The 15,592-nt window shown below is 37.3% G+C and overlaps 1 protein-coding gene and 2 long non-coding RNA genes across 4 annotated transcripts; 1 reads left to right on the forward strand and 2 right to left on the reverse strand.

Moving 5' to 3' along the window:
- Window positions 1–196: 196 nt before the first annotated feature.
- LOC311093914 lies at window positions 197–2,692 on the reverse strand. The gene is made up of 3 exons (XR_014608501.1): window positions 2,428–2,692; window positions 335–401; window positions 197–260 (listed from the first exon to the last, which is right to left on the reverse strand). It is a non-coding gene; the product is annotated as an uncharacterized lncRNA (long non-coding RNA).
- Window positions 320–9,576, forward strand: LOC311093915. Of its 2 annotated transcripts, XR_014608502.1 has the most exons (4): window positions 320–453; window positions 4,439–4,534; window positions 7,862–8,395; window positions 9,341–9,576. It is a non-coding gene; the product is annotated as an uncharacterized lncRNA (long non-coding RNA). The 2 variants fall into 2 exon arrangements; XR_014608503.1 differs by lacking the exons at window positions 7,862–8,395; window positions 9,341–9,576 and adding an exon at window positions 7,297–7,427.
- cart4 (cocaine- and amphetamine-regulated transcript 4) lies at window positions 3,383–4,698 on the reverse strand. Its single transcript, XM_084131569.1, has 3 exons — window positions 4,436–4,698; window positions 3,907–3,987; window positions 3,383–3,787 (listed from the first exon to the last, which is right to left on the reverse strand). Exons 1-3 carry the CDS (start codon window positions 4,547–4,549, stop codon window positions 3,680–3,682), a joined length of 303 nt encoding a protein of 100 aa, XP_083987695.1. The 5' UTR covers window positions 4,550–4,698; the 3' UTR covers window positions 3,383–3,679.
- Window positions 9,577–15,592: the final 6,016 nt, after the last annotated feature.

Below are 15,592 nucleotides of genomic sequence, written 5' to 3' on the forward strand. Positions count from 1 at the left end.
AAATAAAATAAAGTAAGTTGGGAAGGTCTGTCTTCTTAAATGCTCAATTTTGCATGCTACTTTACTGCAAAATATACACGACAATCGTCTTTGTCACAATATTCAGACTTATAATAAGCAAGAGACAAATTAAATACCAGAATTGTTATCCTCCTCCTCTTCAGACGTCTACATACGCCTGGAAGACGGTTGAACTTTTTCTTCAAAATTGGCACGACCTGTCTTTGAAGATATTCTGTATGTTCTGTGATATCTCTTGTCTGAAACGAATGACACGGTTTCTGATTATCTAATGAGCTGAAGTCAAAAACGCACGCGCAATTTTTCGACTCACCTCTTCAATCGCGTCAACAATGCCCGGTCCAGTCGGCTCGTAGTCTGGCGGTCTTGAGTCCACGCCACTGATTTTAGAATAAATGTATATAACACAATGAATTGCTACGAGAAGTACAGGTAAATTTGTCATTGTATTTTTTGTTGCTTGCTGTTTTGTTATTTGCTGTTGTTGCGAGGGCTCTGGGACGAGTTTTCACGCCGTGGGATTTAAAGGTTCTAACCTGTTCCTTGATCATATAGGTTATATACATAGATGCCTCGTTAGCGGCTGTTTGTATGGGCTGCGATAAGTAAGCTATCCGCCATATTGGAACGGTCAAAGCAAAATCGGGTCCTCCCTCGCAATCAGTTAATGATTATGCTAGTACATACGAACGATATTTATTTAATATATGTATAGCTTGTAGTACATAAAACAAATTGAAAATACTTACACTTGTTAAACCAGGGCTGCCAACTTTTGAGTTTAGCTTGGAGTGAGATTTTTTTTTTTTGACGGGGGGGGGTATGTAAAAACAAATATTGCATCACAATAAGTGTAATTGTGATTGTCAAAACATTTGGTAACTAAATCGAATTTTATGAAGTTTAGTGACAACATGTTACAATGTTTACATTGTACAATGACTGGTATAGGATACAGTTTTTATTATTGCTTGACAAAAATTTCAAGATTTCAATTCCATTCTTGTGATTTGATTCCGATTTTGATTCAATATTGACTATTTTGAATACATGTTTATTTTAAATTTTATTTAAAAAAATAATCTCACCTAATGCTGTAAACATAGAGGGCCCAATCTGCTGGTATTATTAAAGGTTAAAAATAATATTAAATTAAATATAATGAAGTTTTTGTTATAATAACAATTATTTAATGACATAAGTAAAAATATAATAAATATGTAATATAGTGCTCAGCAAAATCTCCTCTCTAGCTATTTTTTCTATTTAATTAACATGCTATGGTCGTTAAATGGCTTTCCTGAGGTAAATGTAACGTTATGTGACATAATTGTTCTCCTGCTGTTATATTGACCTCTTTCCGTGGTTGAAAAACACTAATTGGTCGATATTATGTATACTTTCGGTAAGTTGTACTGCGTCTTTAAATAAAAAAGTAACAGGTGATCGGTTCACGTGCACTTGAACTGAGGCGCTCAGCGATCTGTCACGTCACATTTACAAGCGCCAAACGTATTTTTGTCTGATTTTCGTAATAAAATTGACGGAATCTAAGAGCTGAGAATTAGTTTAGTATTAAAAGTACCTCTTTGCTCCACAATTTTTCTGTGCGTGAGAAAATGGATGTGTGGCGTGAGAGCGTGTGAAAAGTGTCAATTGCGTGAGTCTCACGCTCAATGCGTGAGAGTTGGCAGCCCTGGTTAAACTGTTAATTAATAAATAATAATAGCCTATTAAGTGAATTATTGAACATCTTTACATTCTTTTTATAACAAATATTTGGACATTTAACTTAATTTAACAAGTAATTGCATTAAAGATGAGTGTGAATACAAATAGCCTATGGTAAGTGCAAATGCATGTATAAACTAGATTATCAGGCTAATCGAGTATTTGTATGCTATGCTAGTCCATAAGCTTACTAATACAGACATTAATGGTCATTGAAGTTCAAACAGCATTTATCTCATTTTGTAGGAAATTTAATCAGGTGCTAAAGAGAGTGCCTATGCCTATTAAAAGTAATTTTACCCAATGGAATCACTTGGGGTCCTAACTGAGGGTATGTTCATGCCATGTTGTAATTACTGCAATTACATGATTTCAATCATCATAATTGAATCATAAGATCATAATTACAGCTTGTAAGATGGGAATTGTTTGAGAGCTCCTACTTGTACCACGTGACTGCTGTACCACCTGACCGCAGCAGATTCATTTAGGCGTTGATAGTGGTGCCAATGCATAATTCCCAGTCCGAGGACATGAACAGCTCTAATCATCTCGGTTATTATATGACATGGCTTGAATGCATCAAGAGACACGATTTTGAGGAGGACCTTATTTAAAAATTAAAATCGTATATTGAGTTAATACATATAAAAACACAAACCAACACATTCTCACCTGTGAAAGCTAATCCCATTGCTTCTGGAATTTAAATCTCTAAAATCTCCGCTGACCGTTCCAAGATGGCCGGAGCGCCGACGTGTCTGGAGCGGTCGAATGAGGCATCTACATATATATATATATATATATATGGTTAATCCCCCTTATGGGCTGATAGAACAGAGTAGTTTGAAGAGATTTTCTAGTGTTTATCGCGGCCAGTAGACTACATGTTGACAGATTTCACTTTACGCAAGCAACTCATCCATCGCGTTTGCGACATTTCCTTGCTTTCATAATGACGACAAACTCGTGGACAGATCTCACAGTAATCCTCTTTGTTTCAAAGAGGATTTAATAAAACAGAGCGTGTTGTTTTTGTCTGAATCCAGGACTAAGCTCTTCGACCGCAGATCTTTTAATATAAAAAATCTTTACATATGTTGCATACAAAACATCGTTTTCAACCGTTTCAGTAACCACAGAAGTTATTCAGCCAACAAGTTTGTCTGTAGCTATCGGAATGTAGGCTAAATGCTGGGTTGTTTCAAATATGGTCAAGTTTGGTTTAAATTGAATTAAAAATTAAAAATTAAATTAGAAAAAATTAAAACATTGTTTGGGTTTGTCCATATTTGACCCAAAAATGGATTGAAACAACCCAGCATTTTTATAGAGTGTATAATGCCATTGTCATTTGTATTTCCATATCACAAATATAATCACAAAACGCTGTCGCTTTTCTAAGTTAAGAAGAAAGCTGTGCTAAACACGTCAGAAGACATTGTTGCGTGAGAAAAACCTCAGATTACTGACATTAATTCTATCATGAACCTCTGAAACCCTAATCCAATGATTCATGGTGATTCAAATAAATGTTCAGGAGTATTTCAGCTGTTGATACTGGCACTTGTTGATCATTAAATACCGCAGCCCTGTAATAATCTTCACCAGATATTTTTCTAACTGTGTTTTACGTTTTTATTAAACATATTTAAATTATAAATACACAGAGAATGTAGACATACCTTTCATTTAGACAATATACAGAATGAGTGCGACTTAAAGATATTTTATTAACAAAAAATAAATAAACACGTTTAAACATAGGCTACACATCTAGTTTATAGTCAAGAGTACGAACAATACAGCTTCAATACATCACCCATGCCAATTAAACTAAAATAGACGAGGTTTCCCACGCGTCGCTGTCACGAGCTTCCTCGCACAAAGCCTGAGAGAGAAGAGAGTTGCTCGAGGCTCGAGAGCATCAGTAGCAGCGCAAGAAGAAAGTGTTGCAGGCTGTTCCTCGGAGACAGTCGCAGAGTCTCCCGATGCGCGGTCCGTGCTTCATCGCGCAGCGCTCGCCAACATCACACTAACACATCAGAGCACATGGGACATTTTTATAGGCAACATCTTGCTTGTACTTGGCGATGAACACTATTTGTAAGATAATCGGAAGAAGTAGAAGAAAAAGTGGAGTAATGTGTTTACCCGTGGAATGACGCTAGCTTTTTTCTCCACATATATCCGATTGTCCTGATCTCCGTCCAAAAGTTCATCGAGCGCCTCAGTCTAAACGCAAACGGCGAGAAAGCATTCATTCGGAAGACAGATTAGAAACTAAACAGAATTTAAAGATGAATTTCTGAGGTAGTCTGATATAGGCTAGCTTATATAAAATAAAAAAAAGTTAGGATACTGTGATAATCATTGCAGTTACAGCAAATTACGCGGTCTCCATAATGAGGAGCAGTTAGTTTCAAACACTCTACAAAATGCTGGGTTGTTTCAATCCATGTTTGGGTCAACTATGGACACACCCAACAATTGGGTTAAAAATGTAAACCAACAGTTTAGAGTGAAGCTTTTCAATTTAATATAGATAAGTTTTTAAAAAAAAATTTGTACTGCTCGCAATGTTTTTCAGATTATGCCGAAACTTTTTTTTTTTTACATCAACAGGTTAAAACTGTATTTGCTGAGTTCTGCTATAATATGCCACTGTGGTTTATTCTCTCACCAGGTCTCGTTTGATGAACTGCTCCTCTTGTGTGGTCAGTCGGTTGTCCAGTGAGAGCTGAGCCCTGCAGACGCACAGCAGCGCGAGGAGAACGCCCAGGTAAACGCTGTCCATGGTGCTGAATGCGCGAGTCAAAGCGGAGGATTCAAAGTTAACAAAAATCCTCTTTATCACTACTTTCTGCTTCAGCTAAACCAGTGTTGAAAGTTTTCCTCGGCTCTTTTGCTTGCTATTGCTTCAGGTTGCTGGGAAACTTTCTCTATTTATACGATGTTCCTTCTGCCTGATGTATTCACGCAACAACGTCACCACATACGTTTTTTTTTTTTTTTTTTTTTTTTTAAGAAGAAGAACCAGCGGTGAGTCAGTCTGAATGAAACACGACATCGCTTTAATTAATTGAACACAAAGAATGTTTCATTTATGCACTCTTAATAAAGGCTCTGAAAGTTGTTGTTTTTTTTACAATCATGACATAGAAGATCCATTTTAGGGTCCCCAAAGAACCTTTCAGTTCTTAAAAGAACCATTTTTCTTCTTGTTAATCATAAATAAAACTGTTTGTGCATTTGAAAGTTTAAATGGAACTAAAGATGCCAATAAAGACCCTTAATTTTTAAGAGTATAGAGTGAATGTTGGTGAACATTGTGACATGAAGATTGTCATCAGAAAGTATGCCCTTATAATCCTTCCTCTCTCTCTCATAAGAGAATTACTTGAGAAATCATAAAATTACTCATAAGCATTTATTTAATTCACATGTAAAAGTCGGCCTCAGCATTTCATCTGTTCATTGTTGTATCAAAGATTGTGTGAAATGTTGGCAACAGTGATTACAATAGTTAAAAAGTCTACGACAGTAAATTCATGCGATTAAATTGAGCAAAAACGAGAGAATTAATGACAGGTCTTTTAATGAAGGGTTTTCTGAATCTCCTGTTTGAGTGGGCAGTTAATACCACTGATGTCTGGAGGGTTACACACCGCCAACTGGCAACAGCTGTTAAACAATATGTAATTATCTATAAAGATAAATATATCAAGTCATTGCCCATCTATATTCACACATATCTGTGTCTGGTTTGTGATCTACACTCCTGGACAAAAATAAATAAATAAATGTAACTGTCTTAACCACAACTTACTGGTCAGGAAATTAGCTAAACGTGAGCAACTACACTACTTAAAGCCATTGCTGTCTCAGAAAAACTTCAAAGATAGAATGAAGTTTTTGGCAGAATATGGGAAGTTGTGTGTGAGTGATGAATCACAATGAAACACGACTTGCATGGTGATGCTCCAGAGCGGCGTCTTCGAAAATCTGCTGGGAAAATAATAAAAGCATCTCTACCACGGTGAAGCATGGAGGAAGAGCGTGAGCATCACTGTAAAACGTCATTTAATGCTTTGGAGTACAGGAGAATATTGCAGAATGGCTTGCTTCCCACAAATGAAACCCTATCTAAAGAGGAATGATGAGATCATGCTCCTGCACACACTGCAAAGACAACCGAGAAGTGTCTTGAGAAATCCGTCAGGCTCATGTTTTGGCTGGTCAGAGTCCAGATTTGAACCCTATAGTGAATATTTGGTCTCACATTAAATTCCAATAAACTGGGAGATGTTTCTCAACTACTCTTGAACTGCACATTTACATTGAGTGGAACAACACTGTTAGGGGGAACAGTTTAGGACCCAAGGACCAGATGTTTGAAAAGAAGACCCGGAGTCAGAATTATAAAAAATTGAAGAAAAGTTTTACTGAAGATAGTTTGCAGTTTCATCAGCAGAAGTCAGCTTCAAGACTCACACAGGAGTTCGTAGGCCGCCCCGCTTACAGTTACAAAGATCACAGCAGTTATACCATTTCCAAGGTCTAAGCTACGTCATTACTTACAGGCTGAATGATTCTGATTGGCCAAGAAATTGATAAACATAGTAATTTTCCACACATATACAGATAGACAGAAGCATATCTCCATAGATTATGCCGCTGACACTCGGACCCTGAAGTTAGGCACGTCGTGACCTTCCAGGTCGCAAATTTGGGTTGCTGGGTGTCAGCATGTCCCGAACAACAACTCAGTCAATCTCCAACAATGCCAGTGGTTCCTTAACCTGTAAGCAAGAAGACTAACACACACACCGACACACATCTTTTCCAAGGTTGGATTTGGCCAGGCTCTATCTATAAACAGGAGTCTCGTCTCAAAACATCAAGATAACAAGTTCTTTCTCTCAGGATAGGACACTTTAGTCTAAATGGAAACTATAGGATTTAACTGACAAATGGTCCCTTAAACTATAGACTTCAATGACCCCTATGTGTTTTAACATGTTGAAGACCTTTCTCAAACACAAAACCAGTCCCTATTTCATTTCTGGAAGCAATGGACAAGTAATGTAAATAGTAAATAGGCAAGCAATGTTAATACATTCAAATATCAAATACTGACATTAAAGAATGCATGAAAATAACATTTCATTAATCACACTGGTAACTTCTATAACAAAGTAAAATCTCCAGAGAAGTCATCCAACTCATGTGATATTTAGAAGGAAAAATATTGATTAATACCTTGATTATAATCACTTCTTACAAATACATTGAAGCAGCAGTGGATTCCAATCCACCCTCTTCAACACTGATTCTTCTTCCTGTAAAATCTGTCTGTAAGTTGGGAAAGGCTATTCCATGCTAATTTACTTCATCTACAGTATTTGTGCAATTCTTGCTAATTTCCTGACACATGATTTGTGATTAAATTGGTTAAAAACATAAAAGAAGGAACTTAATACTACCACTAAGTATTAAATATTTAGGCCACTAAATACTTTTTTCTTTTCTTTTTTTGCCCAGGAGTGTATATTTTCACAAGTGCTGATGAAGGAAGATATCGTCAGATATTGTTCTTCATGGAATATCCATGATGTCTATGACCTATATCCCATCTGTCAATGCTCTTCAGAATAAAAAAGGATCAATTTTCATCCTTGTTCTGACCTTTGTATGCCAAGTTTTACTCGAAACGTGTGTGAAATGTTCTGTGTTAGACAACACTGTGCAGGGATGCAGTATTGACATCTTAAATTAATAGACAGAAAAATCTATGAAAAAGCTACAGAAAGGAAGGAAAGCAGAGTTAATATGCAACATCGCAAGCTTAAATAATTATGTGTCATGTCAAAAGAAGCACAATTTACACAATATATCTTATATTTATTCATTTTTTAAGTTGACTTTTATTTTATTGGTTTTGCCTTTTGTCAGTTTATTATTTTAAAATAATTACCTGACAAAGATGAACTAAAGAATCAAGCAATAATTACATTGGAACAGAAATATGGTGCAGAAATTTCAGGTCATTTTTAATCCCACAGTTCATTTCTAAGAATTGTAAATTACTCTTTATTTGACTCCTGAGATTTCCCCCATGATGTCTTGAGCGGACCATGACATGACGAAGAGCTTCTCGACGATGTCTTGGATTCGGATCAGGTGCGGTCAGATCTCTGACATTTTCTCCACCTCAGCGTGTCTCATTCCTCTCCTCTCATCTTCTCAACAGCTCGTAATTAAAGCTCCTCTTTTCCAATGACAAAGCTCACACTATTGTGAAAACCTGTGAACATATAAGTGACTCATATCATCCATACCAGATCATCAAGACATCTACCACTCGTCCTCAGAGAATTCATCTTCACTTAGTCATGAGTTATGACTATCATTTCTGTCATCTTAACAGAGCTAAGACTGCTTTTATGCTTCATGTCTGTACAGAAATGATGGCATTTGTATTTATATAATATGTAATACACTGAAATCCAATCACTTGCTATCTAGCTGTTTATAAAAGTGACTTTTAACTTTAACAGTAAAATCAGTTTAAAAGTCTTACTGAAAATAAAACAGTCCAATAACATCATGTTAAAACTGATATTTCACTTTAAATATACAGGTGCTGGTCATAAAATTAGAATATCATCAAAAAGTTGATTTATTTCAGTAATTCCGTTAAAAAAGTGAAACTTGTATATTATATAGACTCATTACATGCAAAGTGAGATATCTCAAGCCTTTATTTGTTATAATTTTGATGATTATGGCTTACAGCTTATGAAAACCACAAAATCAAAATCTCCGAAAATTAGAATATTACATGAAATCACACAGTAATTACACAGTAATCCCATGGTCATTGAACCAGGTTTTGGTTCTTTTGGCAGTGTGGGCAGGTGCAGATCCTGCTGGAAAATAAAGGAAGCATGAAGTGCTCTGAAAATGTCCTGGTAGACGGCTGCGTTGACTCTGGATTTAATAAAGCACAGTGGACCAAAGTCCTCTTTTCTGATGAGCAAATTTTGCATCTCATTTGGAAACCAAGGTCCCAGAGTCTGGAGGAAGAATGGAGAGGCACACAATCCAAGATGCTGGAAGTCCAGTGTGAAGTTTCCACAGTCTGTGTTGGTTTGGGGAGCCGTGTCATCGGCTGGTGTTGGTCCACTGTGCTGTCCACTCAACGCAGCCGTCTACCAGGACATTTCCAGAGCACTTCATGCTTCCTTCAGCAGACAAGCTTTATGGAGATGCTGACTTCATTTTCCAGTAGGATTTGCACCTGCCCACACTGCCAAAATAACCAAAACCTGGTTCAATGACCATGGGATTACTGTGTAATTACTGTGTGATTTCATGTAATATTCTAATTTTCTGAGATTTTGATTTTGTGGTTTTCATAAGCTGTAAGCCATAATCATCAAAATTATAGCAAATAAAGGCTTGAGATATCTCACTTTGCATGTAATGAGTCTATATAATATACAAGTTTAACTTTTTTAACGGAATTACTGAAATAAATCAACTTTTTGATGATATTATAATTTTATGACCAGCACCTGTACAGTTGATATTTTAAACATCTGATATCCTTATTGATAACCCACTTTAGACATTCTGCTAACTATAAGTAACTTTGCAAGTACATGTCAGCTGGCTCTCATTAGAGTATTAGTAGACTGTTAGATTAGAGTTAGTAGATTAAGTTGAGATGTAACAATTCTAGTCAGTATAATGTCTGTTGGGGAGCATCAAAATAAAGAGTTAGCAGATATTAAGCAGACAGTCTACTAATACTCTAATGACTGCTAGTGGACATGTAGTTGCAAAGTTACTTATAGTTAGTAGAATGTCTAAAGTGGACTATCGAAATAAAGTGTTAGGCCTGTCACTATTGGAAAAAAGGTTCAGTGAGGTTCTGTATAAAGAGAAATGCCTTAAATGATTGCTTGATACTTTTAATGTCAAGCAGGTTATTTCATGTTTTTCTAGTGAAAGTGTTTACGAGCTGTTTAATTTGTAAATTTAATTTAAATAAAAAATGCATTAAAACAGAATTACAGATAAATTGGCATATCATATGTAGTTCTCTAACAGAGTTAAGATCACAATCATCTATTGTGAAGGCTGATTTCATTATGGTTGTTGTAGCGCTGTGCTGGAATTTATTTTCGAGAAAGTATCACGTCTAATAATGGGTAAAGCTACAGTAACGTCTTCAGCTAGTCAGCTTGAGATCCTTCCCATCTAAACTGGTTATATCTCTTAAGTCTAGTAGTGAATGTTTTATGAACAGTCAAGTCAAGTCAGCTTCATTTATATAGCACAATATGGACTGTTTCAAAGCAGCTTTACAGTGATAATAATTAAAGTAACAGAGATTCTTCTGGCTTTACAGCAGCTCTAGGATAAAGTTATTGTCCAGCTAAAGTTAGTTTTGATCGATTCACTTCCATTGCAAAGATCATTAGTTATTAACTTAGGGGCTGCTAACATGACACCGTTCTAACAGAAAACCTTTAACGCGCTCCGGCCCGCTCATTCGCACAACAACAGTGCCTGGTGGCTCGAGAACGCAAACCTTCAAGGTGCAAGAAAATAAAAATAAAAATGGTATAGGATATGGTATAGGATAACCATATTCATCCACACAGTCACAAAGAGCCGAAGCACAACCAAAACAATGTTCTTCTGCAAAGTGCATGCAGTTTTGATTTATAACCACTAGAGGGCCAATTAAAGCTAAATTCATAAAATGATCCCATGATGGGAACCCGTAAAAGGTTATATAAATGAAGCACCTGGCAGAACCCTTTAATTAAAGCCAATTCACACCGCACACACAAACACCAACAAACATGTTTGTTGAGTTTTGTTGGACCTGAGTGTAACCCCTGTAGGTTTTCAGTTTGTTTTCACCCTTCTGAACATGTTCAATCAGTGTTTGCTGGTGTCTGTTGGCGTTTGTCCATGCGGTGTGAACTGGCCTTTAAAGTTCCATATAGAAGCTTTTCTTCTAAGAGTGCAGGGTGGTCCTTCTGCGAGATTTACACGTGTGTGTGGATGCGTGCATGTGCTGATGTGTGTGTGCTGATGGTTTGCTTCCTGCATTATTCAGCAGCGCCGGATCTGCCACAGATCCACATCTCTGGAGTGTCAGACCATTATTCAACCCTTCAGCTGGTTAGCACAGTAACCTTGTGCGGCACACGGAGGAGCCAGCTTTACACAAAATATATGACCTGATGCATCTGGAATCAAATGAGAGACCTTACAAAGGAGACGCATATGTGCTTCAACATCACAAAGCTCTCCGTGAATGTGAATGCCACTATTGCGCGTGCACACATGTGCATGTGTGTGTAACCCGTATTTGCCATCCAGATACAAGCATAGTAGTGTCAAGGGTCCTAAATGTTCATCCTTGGGTTTGTGTGTGGATTTGGGCTCATCAGGAGCTATTTTTATCTTCCTCCTCTCACAAAGCTATTTAAAGACTATAATTATTGTGGTAATCAAACTAAACATGAAATCGCTTCGATTCCTTTTCATTGACAAAACAATACAGCCATTTTTCAAGGTCAGTAAGTTAAATATAGTATAAATTAACTGATAGCCTTTACTGTATGAAAACAAATGTGCAAAAATTACTTTCTTTACTCACTGAGGGACAACTTTGTTTCTAATAAAGGTCTAAAAGCTGCATTTTAGTAGTTTAGAGTAATCCTTTTAGGGGTAAATAATGTACAAAGATGTCCCTTTAAAGCAACAGTCCAACCAAAAATTATTGACTTGAATGATTGACTGTATTGATTTTCTTTCTTCTGTGGAACATTAACCAAACAGTTTCCGTTCAAATTGACTTCCATTGTATTTACAATGTAATTAATTGTTAAAGGGATCCGAAACACTTTGGTTACCAACATTCTTCAAAATATATCATTTTATGTTCTACTGAAGAAAAAAAAAGTCTTTTGGGTTTTGGGATGACATGTGGAGCAAACATTTCTGACACTGATAGAGGAACCCCAATATAATGAATTTGGCATCAAATAATACAATCACAATTCAAACACCACTGAAACAAATTGTAGCTTTTAATGGCGTCATCACTGTGGCCAGTCCTTGCCAGCGTTTGCTCGAATTGATCAATTTCAGTGGCAAAGCATGTTTCTGAATCTGTCAGGTCCTAATGGCTTTGGTCTGTTAGAACAAGACTGAAAGTGGTCTGACCGTGCGCTGTGAGAGTTGAAGTAAAAAACACGGCCCATTTCTCCGTCTCCGCTCAATCCTCAGCTGTTCCTTACATTATGATTGTCAAAACTGATATGAAAGTGTATTGAACACAATGGGGCAGGAAAACAGAGAACATGACTGAAATAAATCATTACTGAAGCATGACCATGAGTGTGAAACATCAGTTAAATGCTGGATGAAACGCCACACTGGCTGTATAAACCCACTGATTTACAAATTGAATTTAAAAAAGTGACATGACAGAGAAAGAAGCATGATTTTATTAGATCTTTTTAGGTAACTTCATTTAAATCGGCCAACAGGTTCTATTAAATGTAAGTGAAGTTAAAGTCAGCATGAAACAGAAGTTGTGATAGTCTTTTCTTCCCTATTGTGACGTTTATCCGAGTGAAACGGCTATTTGAACAATAAAAATGTAGGGCGGGGCTTGATTTTGTCCATGGGGAGTTGATTGGATGGTTGTGGTTTGCTATTGGTGGATCTCATGTGAGTAACAGGTTGCCCCGCCCTCACGCCAGTAAACACGGCATTAGGTTACACCAACAAAAGTCATTCTCAGTCACATGAGGCATAAACAATATAGTATTAAATAAACTTAAACTTCCCTACTATATAGACCTTATGTAGCCCCGCCCCTGTCAGCACTGCCCTCGTTGTCTTTTGACTTCCGGTCTGTATTTTCACAGCGATCTTGCGTATTTATGAATGAACGGCTTGTTTTAAAATCTTCTCGGTCTACTGACATTTGTTAAGACATCTGCTTTAAACACTACAATCCTCATGATAACTTTTGTTAACTTTACATTAAGTAAATCCACTTCAACGAGGCGTTCATTCATAAATACGCAAGATCGCTGTGAAAATACAGACCGGAAGTCAAAAGACAACGAGCCAGCGCTGAAAAGGGGCGGAGCTACATAATGTCTATAGTATGGGAAAAACAGTATGTGACAAAAGAAGGATGTCCGAATTCACAGTACTCATAAAAGAGTCGGTAAAAGTACCTGGATGATCTACTACTTCTGGTGAGATTCTGAAGTGTGCATATGATGGACACTTTACTATCCCATGAGGCTGCCACGCAGCTGGTAGATCACATGATAATGACACATCATGGTGGATGCAGTACGATGTCCAGATTGCATTCATATACACACATTCATACTAGAACGTACTTTTTTTTAGCGGTCGTGAAGTAATTACTTATTCAAAATATGTACCTACTCAACGTATCTTTTGTTTATCTGGTTCTTATTCATCCCAACAGCACCAGTGTTGTTGTTTTTTAACTCTTTACTGACACCAACTGGTCTGGATGCATGAAACTGGTTTACTGACTGACACTGCTTCAAATCAAGGTGAAGTCATTTGGTTTGACTTTTTTAGTTTGTTTAGATGCTCCTTTATGTTTATTCTGTGTAAAGCACTTATATATTAACTAACTATATTAAGTTTTTCTTGTTGCTATTATCATCAAGAGTTAAGGCCCGTTCTAATCAAGGTTCACACGGATCTGCGAAAACTATTAAAAACTGCAGTGTTATGCATGCCAGACCAATAGTTGGCAATGTTACTTTGTAAAGAAATATAACGCGCCTATAGACTGAACATGCAACACACATGCGCATGACGTCAGCGTTTCACAAATTCACGTTTTTGTATAGTTTACACAGAGACTTGCATTCGAAACCCGATTTCAAAAGCTTGCATTTTCAGGCCGCCAAAACGCTGTTGTCGTGTAAGCGGCCAAATTGCATAAAAAGTTTCCCGTTTTTAGTTGAAAACGGTGTCGTGTGAACGGCCCCTAACTCAGTCAATAGCAAGACACAACTGATCATGTGATTTCAACATGGTGGCATCCTCTGTTTCTAGAAGACCGACTGGTCTGGACTGGTTTTTGTAATTATAATTGTGAGCACATGTCCTGAAAAGTAATGTTTGGTGAGCAAGTCAGGGAAAAGAACAATTGTAGTCTGGAAGCCTGTCTAAAAGTAAGACTGTTCAATTCCTCATTCCTTATCCCTAAAGAGCCAGTCTGACTGCAACGTCAGATTTCACCCGTGAGATTTTCCGGAGCAGAGCTGGCTCCCTTTATCAGAAGCACATCTCATTTCAAATGAGCAGTACAGAACATAAACTGTCTGAAGAGCTCTGATAGGGATCCGGTTTAGATATCGCGTGTCGTCATCAGCGCTGAGCCGCGTTATAATGTTTCTGACCTTACTCTGTTTGTTTATGAACCCCCTCAGACGCACGCCTCTGTCTGTGTTTCTCCCACTGACCTATTGACTAAGTCTTTTATGGCAGAGTAACGCTTAAAAATCATGAATATTTTACTGATTGTTGCAAGCTGCATGATATTTTTCCTCCAGTGTTAGTGATCTGATTGGCACCCACTGACAGCAGTTAAATGAATAAGTGCAGAGGCCGTTGATACGGAAAGGCTATTCCTGACACAATCGCTGCATGTTTCCGAGTGAATTTAATTGGCTAAAGGCGAGCATACACTGTGCGATGTCTGTGCGATTTCAGCAAGGAACCTACTCACACTGAACGAGTAGATCGCATGCGATGTAAAGCCAAAGCTCAGGATTTATGTGCTCACACTGTACGGTCCGAACGTCGAGCTGCGACTTGACTGCTCACACTATACGTGTGAAATATGCGCGAATCAGCGCGATAAATCCTCGTGCCAGGTTGCGCCTATGGACGATATCATGTAGCCTATCCAGAGATATTGTCAAAACAAGCATCAGCTATCAATATCAAGAAGATTTAGCATTTCCAATTTATATATTAAATTATTAGTAGGCTAGTATTATTGTATTATTATTATTATTATTATTAGGGAAGGCTACTTTTATTATTAAACTGATAGGCTATTATAATTAAATAGCCACGCAACAAATTTCATAGCGCATCACCGCATAACCAACGCGCTGTGAGGATAATAAAATATTAGCCTACATAGAAGCTTTACTTCTCCTCATTAAAAATTGTCTAAAACTTTAGGTCGATTACAATGAATTATATACATATAATTAATTATTAACAGTCTATAATATGTCCGAACACTAATTCATCAATGAAAATTAAAAACAGCTTTATTTAAATTATTTTTTTTTATATAATAAAAGAGGCAAAGTGTACATCGCAGGTGGCTTGGAAGAAGTGGGTAATGCTTAATCCATTTTGCAACACGAACTGGAGGTAAACAACAGTAATAGCTTTGAACTACAGAACTTAAAGATCTCCCTTTTTTCGTTTTTTTTTTTTTTTTTTTTTTTTTTTGCAGATGAAACTGTTTTCGCGCAGGCGCAGTGAGGGAAAAAACACTGAGTTTAGGGCAATCGGTTCGTAGCTCTGCTTCAACTGTGCGATATAGTCACGAGGAGCGACCAAAATTTCTAACATGCCAGAAATTCATCCGACCATCCGATTGCCGGTCGTGAGAGGTTAATCGCCTCTCGTTTCCCCCTGTACACTGCACGAACACGGCACGACAAACTACGCACGACAAAGCTAAAAATCGGCCCGACCCGAAAAAGAGTCGCACGAGTCA

Source organism: Abramis brama, assembly GCF_963993115.1.
Source record: "Abramis brama genome assembly, chromosome: 12".
In the NCBI taxonomy this organism is placed as follows: Eukaryota; Metazoa; Chordata; class Actinopteri; order Cypriniformes; family Leuciscidae; genus Abramis; species Abramis brama.